We start from the raw sequence: 7245 nt of genomic DNA, 5'->3' as shown, positions 1-7245 counted from the left end.
GGGGTGGTGCCTCCCCGCCCCCCGTTCCCGCTGCCGTCGGGACCCGGTTCCGCCGCAACCGGCGCGGCCCCGCTTCCCCTCCCCGGCAGCGCGGGGTGCGTGGGGACCGAGTGCCCCCCAATCCCCTACCGGCTGTGCGGGGGGCGGAGGGATACGGCGGGAGGGGGAGGCGCCCCGCCGCGCAGGGGCGGGGCGTGAGGGCGGGAGGTGTGTGCGAGGCGGGAGGGGGGGGGGGCGAGGGGGCGGCCGCCGCGTCTCGCGCCGCCGCCGCCGCCGCCGCGGGGGGACCATGCGGAGGCAGCGGGGCCGGCGGGCGCAGCAGCAGCAGCAGCGGCGGCGGCGGGAGGCGGAGCGGCGGCGGCGGCAGCAGCAGCGTTAGGACCCGGGGCGGGGGGTGGGTGGGTGCGTGGTGGTGTTTGGGGGGGGGTGGGGGGAGGCGGGGGCGCGGGGCGGGCCGGGGCGCACGCGCCGCCCGGTGCGGGGCGATCGCGCCGCTTCGCTACATTGTATCCGCCGGCGGCGCGAGAACAATAGGCGCCGCCGCCGCCGCCCGCCGGCCCTGGGCGCCGCGGCCGCCGCCCGCCCGCCCGCCCGCCGCCCCCAGCCCGCCGGCCCGCGGGACCTTCATGCGCTTCCCCTCCCCCGCGCACGCACGGGGGGTGCGCGCCTGCCCCGGAACAGGTAAAAAAAAAATAAAAATAAAAAAATTATAATAAAACAAATAAAATAATAAAATACGGACGCGCTTCCCCCGGGGCTGCAGGAGCCGCTGCGGGACTTCGGGCGCCGGCCCCCCTCCCTCCGCGCGGGGCTGCGCCGGGACGGGACGGGGCTCGGCTCTATTGTCCCCGGCGCCGCCGGCTCTCGGCAAAGTTTGCCGGGGCCGGGGAGGGGGGGGCGGGCGGCGGACGGGGCGTGCTGGGGGGTCCCGAGGCGTGCGGGGTGTGTTGAGGGGGGGTGTGAGGGTTCCCCCTTCCCCACCGCGGGGGGGGGGGGGGGCCGGTCCCCGGTCTTGCTGCGAACTTCAGCCGGGCGCCCCCGTCCTTCCCCACCCGGGGGCTCCCTGTGCCCCTTCTCGGCTCGGGGCGCACGGCTGCGGCTTGGGGCGTTGCAGAAGTTGGGGGACCGGACGGGGGGGGCTGCTCCCACCCCCCCCGTGGCGTGGGGGACAGCCCGCTTCCACCCGTGGCGGGGGGGGTGGGGTGTGTAGGGCGCCGCTTCGGCCTCCTCCCGCCACTCGGGGGGGGTGTGGGGGGGGGCAGCCCACTGTGACACACCCCCCCCCCCCCCCCCACGGCGAGGGGACACGGAGGGGGGGCTCTGACCCACTTCGCCGCCCTCCCCGCAGTGTGTGTGTTGGGGGGCAGCCCGCTTGCCCCCTCCCGGCGGGACCCCAGGCCTGGCAAGGGGCGGGCGAGGCTCGGTCCGGCCCGGCCGGGCCCGCTTCGGCCTGGTCCGGCCTAGCTGGGCCCGGTCCGGCCTGGCTGGGCCCGCGCCTGTCCCGGAGCAGCCGGGCTGCACAGGCCGCGCCTGGAGTTGAGGGAGCCGGAGCAGGTCGGGGCGCCCGAGCCTTTGTCCGAGGCGAGAAGGTGCCGCCGGGCCGCGCCGAGGAAACCCGAGCGGGACGGGGGGAGCGGCAGACATCTGCTGCGCGTTAGCCCGGCCTCGGCGGGGCCCCCGGCCGCCCCTTGTTCCTCCCGGGTCAAGTTTTGCTCGGCCTTTGTGCTGCCGGGGCGGGTGAAGCCCTTCCCGGGCCAGGGCAGGGCGCTGGCTTGGCGGGGGCTGCGTGGAGTTAAAAATAGGAGGGGGAAGGGGGGGAATAAAAATAAAAGCCCGGACTGAATTGGGGAGGGGGGGGGAGGTGTGAGCGCGTATTGTTCAAGTTGTCCACGATCTTTGGCGAGGGCTGCCGGTGGCCTCGGGGGATGCGGGGTTTTGGGGGGGCTGCTGAAGTGATGCATCTACCCCCCCCCTTCCCTATCAGCAAGCGGGGGCGCGGGGGTTTCTCCGGGGTCTAACGGGGACGAGCTCGTCTCCCCCCGACCCCGCCGGGGCGGTCGAGGCAGCGGGGCAGTCGGTTGGTAAAGTTGCTTTAAAAATACTGACCAGATGCATTGATGACACTTAAAGAAAAGGCTTTTTAAAGAAGAGAAAAAGAAAAAAAAAATCCCCTGGCTGTTTTTTTTTATAGTGGCAAAGGGTTTTTACATGCTGGGCTGATTTCAGTGTTTTTTTTAAAACTTCATTGAAATGTGGTGGCTGAGCCGGCACAGCCTACAAACGCTTTGGATTGCATGGAGTTTTCTTTTTTTTTTTTTAACCTTATGATTAATGAGTTAAATTCATTGGCCAGCTGCCCTTTGTAACCATGAATGAGTTCCTAAAAAAAAAAAATAGGCCAAAAAAAAGGAATCTTTTATCTCATCCCAGGCCTCTCTTCCTCCCTCCCAAAGAAATATTTTTCTATCATAGTGAGCTAGCCAAAAAGATCAGTCTCCCTTTAAAAAAATAATCTGTAAAATTAGGAAGAATAATATTTACCTATCTTGCAAGGTTGCCTGGAGGGCTTTATTTTTGCAAAACCCTCCAAAAACAAAATTTTTTTTTCCAGTCCCTTTTGGGAGTGGAGAGGTTCAGTTCTCACCGGGTATGGTCTGGCTGGGCATCCCCAAATTCAGACCCTGAAAAAGCAGCTGCAGGTGCTCGGCAACCCAAAGGAAAGAGGCGTAAGATCAGATTTTTTTTTTTTTCCTTTTCTTTTTTTAAACAAAACTAGGCAAGGACAAGAGAGCCTCCTGCGGGGAGTGAGTGTGGGGGAAGGAGAGGGGGCGAACCGAGCCAGACAAGCGCCTGAGTGATAACTTGCCTGAACCCTTTGATAAATGAGTTGACTCTTTTTTTTCTCTTTTTTTTCTTCCCCCCCCCCCCCCTTCATTCGCCACACGCCAGGAACAGAATTGGCCCGAACTAGTGGAATTGGCAGCAAAAAACTAACATACAAGTGTGTCTGGTCAATAGAGTGCTTGTTCCTGCCTCTGGGTGCTATGTGAGGACTCCGACTGTGCTCAGCGGAGGAGTTGGATGCTGGAGACGTGCAAAGGATTTTTCTTTTCTCGCCCCTTTCTTTCTCGCTCTGTCTTTTTAAAATATTCATCAATGGGGTGGGTAGTTTGCTCTAGTCATTAAAATATCTCTTTCCCCTCCCCCTCGCTTTCTCTAGGACTGCCACTGTTGAGTCTGTGGGAGTATGAATCAGCAGCAGCAGAGAATGGCTGCAGTTGGGACAGACAAAGAGCTCAGTGACCTGCTGGACTTCAGTATGGTAAGCGAGCACGGCCGGGGGGCTTTAAAGGCCCCGGGGCTTTGCCTGTGTGCAGTGTTTTGGAGCTGCAGAAGGGAGGAAATGTGAGCCTGTAAATTGGACATGATGGGTTTCAGATGTGCTGTGTTTGTGTGCGTGCACATGTGCTGCAACTTGTTTATTTTCAAGTTAAAGCAAAGCCTCTTCCCCTCCTCTCCCCCCCCCCTCTTCCCCCCAAACGTATATTGTTTCCTTGTAGGGAGCACAGAGAGGTGGGTTGGGGTTTTTTGTGGATGGGAAATTCTGGGGAAATGTAACGGAGTTGTGTGTTCTCTGATTAAATGCTCACTGCAAAACGGGCAGCTTGACTGTTTCCTAAGCCATGCAAAGACGTAACTTCAGTAGCTGATTAATCAGGCTTTTTTCCTCTCCCCAGATCCAGACTATTAAACTTTTGCTCCCACAGGTTATTTTGTCACAGTTTGAAATGTGTCCAAGCTCTCCAGCGCGTTATTTTTGCAGGAGTTGGACACTTGTGTTCCCCACGCTCTGCTCTTCTGTATCCTGGAAAACTTTAGCTGCGTTTAGGAGCTGTTTATTTTCAAAGAAACAGGACCCAAGAGTTCCCTGAGAAGGGTGTGCACAGCTCGGAGGGAGGAGAAGTCCCTTCTAGTCTTAGCAGAGCAAGGGTTAGTCCCCGGCACGTCCGTCTGTGCTGCCGTCTGGGGTCGGCGACGTGCCACAGAGTGTTCGCTGTGCGCTGGCTGCACCGGTGCTGGCTGTTGTTGGCAGGTGACTTGTGGAAGGGTGAGCTTGTGTTCAAAAGAAAATAACTTTCTGTTGGGTTCTTCTGTTGTGTGCTGCACCCTCATGGCGCTTGGAGTGCGCATATTGCTTTTTAGATAAGCAAACGTGCTGTGAAGATAGAAAAAACAGCTCCACGAGAGGAATAACCCTGACTGTTGCCGTTGCGGCTCTGGGCTGTCCTGGGTCACCCAGCCCACGGCCCTGCTGGGCGGATTTTCTTATTTCTTGAAGAGGAAGGGAGTAAAGGGGGGAAAAGTGGTGGCATAACTAGGGGCACCCACTGTCCTGGTACCTGTTATGCCTGTGGGAAGTGCTGAGGCTCAGCCACTTTGCTGTTCCTGAGCGCTGAGGTTTCGCAATGGGAAATCAACCTTTTTATACAGCTGGGGCTTGTCCCAGTCCCGGCAGGGCTCTGTGCTTGTGGGGCGGTTACTGGTGGGGTCTCTCTGTCCCCCAAAGAGTAATTCTCCTGCAGGAAGAGAGGCCCAGTTCTCCCAGTTCCATGCTTGTGTTGGGAGGCTGGTTCTGTTAAATTACCGGTGAGGTATTTTTACAGTAGCATGTTTTACAGTTGGTAGGGTACACGGTGCATGTAAAACCTGGAATATGTTCAGGGCTCGCTGGGGAATGGTGTGTGGTTATTTGTCCCCCTCTCATCTCGGAGGTCCTGCGGGCTGGCAGGAGCCCTGGAGCTTTGAATCTCCTTTGCTGGAGAGTGACAGGTTTTGACCCGCACTTTGGGTCAGTAACTCATCATCTGCTCCCTGGTTGGGGCTGCAGTGGCTCCTGCTTTGTTTTTTTTCCCCCTTAGAAAAATATCAAATCCCGCTCACCGTTCAGAGCTTTAAAAAAAAAAAAAACAACCCAAGACCTTATTTTCAAATTTAACGAACCATCCTCATTTGCATGCTCAGAGCTGTATTCTCTGGAGGGGACCTGACCTGTTCCCTCTGTACACAAATGTTTCTTCTGTCCTTGGAGATTAATGTACACCTAACAGTTGAATTTGGGTTCAATTCCAACACTCTTATGCTGGTGTAAACCTGGGAGTGACCAGAACTTGCTCTGTGTTTTGTCTAAGGCTCATGGGTTCAGCAGTGGCACCGGGGGCGGCCGCTTGCAGGATCAGGGCCTGCAAATGTCATTTGCCAGCAAATGATTCGAGGACATTCCCTCCAGGATAAGTTGGCCGATGGGCTCCGACGCAGTCTGGATTTGAGCCAGATCTGTTTCACAAACCCTCATCTCCGCACACGCATGCCCTTCCCCTGAGTTTGCATAAAGGGAATATTAACATCTCTCCTGAAGGATGAGTAGCTAAAATGGAAAGCTTCCTCCCTAGTAGACAGTCTTCACCCTGGTGTTGGAAGCTTGTTGTGCACAGCGTGGGTCAGTGGAAGAGGCTGCTCCATGGGTTGCTCTCCCTGTGTTGTTGGGATACAGGCTTTTTGACCACAAAGTGCTCTCTTTCAAGTATATTTATATTTTTTTTTGAATAAGCAGGAGTGGGGAGCATTGGTCCATTAATCCTTTCCAGGAGAGTAGATGGGAGGGAGTACTAGAGAGAGATTCAGAGCAGCTGGAAGCATTTGCTTCAGATCAGTATTTCAGTTCCTTTTTTTTCTAAGGAAAATATGTTCAACCCCAGTAGTCTGTGGTCCAGCTCTGTGCTGTGTTAGTGGGCAGTGAGTGAATTTTAAGGTCTGGCTTTAATGGGGTTGCATAGTCAGATGTGAGTTTGTGGGGTCAGTAAGTGGCAGTGAGATGCTGTAAATGGAGCTTACAGTGTCTTCTTTAATAAATTGGGTAGTTATTGAGCTGCAGAGTGCTCGCCCAAAGCTTTGTGCCAATGTAATTTGCCAATAAGGGTGAAAATCAAAGGAATCTGCAACGTGCATCTAAGTGAGCCGGAGCCAAACACCCAGCTCTGTAGTCTGATCGCTGCTTTGGGGTGTGCACGGCAGCGTGCTTGCTTCTACCTCTGAACAAATTGCCTTTTATAATTGCCCCAAAGTACAGGTAATTTGTAAGCTTTCTTTCACCACCGCTCCCTGGCACTAGTCCAGGACGGGCTTGCAAATCTGGAGGAGAGCTTTCGAGAAAGCATCCTGCCTATAGATCCGAGTTGCCAGCTTAACCTATTTATTCGGCTTGGGTTTGGGTGGGTTCTCCTTTGGCCCGCCGGTGGCCAGGCTTTGCCGCTCGGCCTGGCGGGGCAGAGTCTGCGCAGGGCAGGAGATGCTGAGCCGTGGGGTGACATCTCGGCTGTGCCACGCAGCTGGCGTGGGTGCGCTGGGGGAAGATGCGGGCAGGTATCCCGGCTGGGCTGGGGCGCCTGGAGCACAGGGGCACCCACGGCAGGGGAGAGCCGGGATGGAGCGGCCCCGCGGGCACGCGGACGGGGTTGGGGGCCTGTCCGTGCCGCAGAGCGCGCCTGCCAAGCTAGATAGAGGCAGGCGGCTGCGTGCCAGCCTAGGTCTCTGGCAGAAGTGAAATGCTGTTAACAGCCATGATTATTAGCAGAGTATTAACCATATGTTGCGGGGATGCTAGTTGTCAGGGTGGGTTTCTAGCTCGATGAGACGTTGCAGGGTGGGCAGGGGCTTGAGCAGTCACGTAGGACCTGCCGTCTGATTTCACCGCTCTCATTGCATGCCAGCCCTCGTGGCTCCAGCCATCGAACTGGAGGTGAAAGCCAAACTGTTACCAGCAAGCGGGTCTCGAGTGAGCTCCGTCTGCCCTCACTGCTGCTTCTGACGTGCTGGAGGATGCTGAAGCCATGCCCTGCACCCTGCTCCGGCCAAGGCGCAGCGCCTGTGTTTCAGTGATAAAACTCTCACTTTTGGTTAGAGTGAAGCAGTTGTAAATTTTGACTTTATGCCACAATGGATGTTTGAGGCTGTAGTTAGGAAGGTCTGTCTTAAATGAACGTATGAAATACCCTGCTGGCAGTGTTTATTGAGTCAAATTCCCTCTTATCCCTGAATTAACAGCTGGATACTTTCCATGCTACAAAACAGATTTCAGGTTTTGAGTTCAGGCCTGAGGTTGGTTCAGCCTGGGGTTCATAAGGTGGAAGAGCGGAGGAAGTGAAAACAGCTATTTAATTTGTAAACACTGATGTACTGGTAGAAGTG

The 7245-nt window shown here is 56.7% G+C and overlaps 1 protein-coding gene across 10 annotated transcripts in view; it reads left to right on the top strand.

The window, feature by feature from the left end:
- Positions 1-551: 551 nt before the first annotated feature.
- Positions 552-7245, top strand: part of TCF3 (transcription factor 3) — an 81860-nt gene continuing 75166 nt past the window's right edge. For all 10 annotated transcript variants that reach the window (XM_074928175.1, XM_074928182.1, XM_074928180.1 and 7 more), the window contains exons 1-2: positions 552-681; positions 3221-3322. In XM_074928175.1, the coding sequence (XP_074784276.1) occupies positions 3248-3322 (75 nt within the window). In that variant the 5' untranslated portion in view covers positions 552-681; positions 3221-3247. The remainder of the gene's footprint in view (positions 682-3220; positions 3323-7245) is intronic.

This window comes from Athene noctua, chromosome 27 (genome assembly GCF_965140245.1).
Source record: "Athene noctua chromosome 27, bAthNoc1.hap1.1, whole genome shotgun sequence".
NCBI lineage: Eukaryota > Metazoa > Chordata > Aves > Strigiformes > Strigidae > Athene > Athene noctua.
This window is presented reverse-complemented; position numbering and strand designations above follow the sequence as displayed.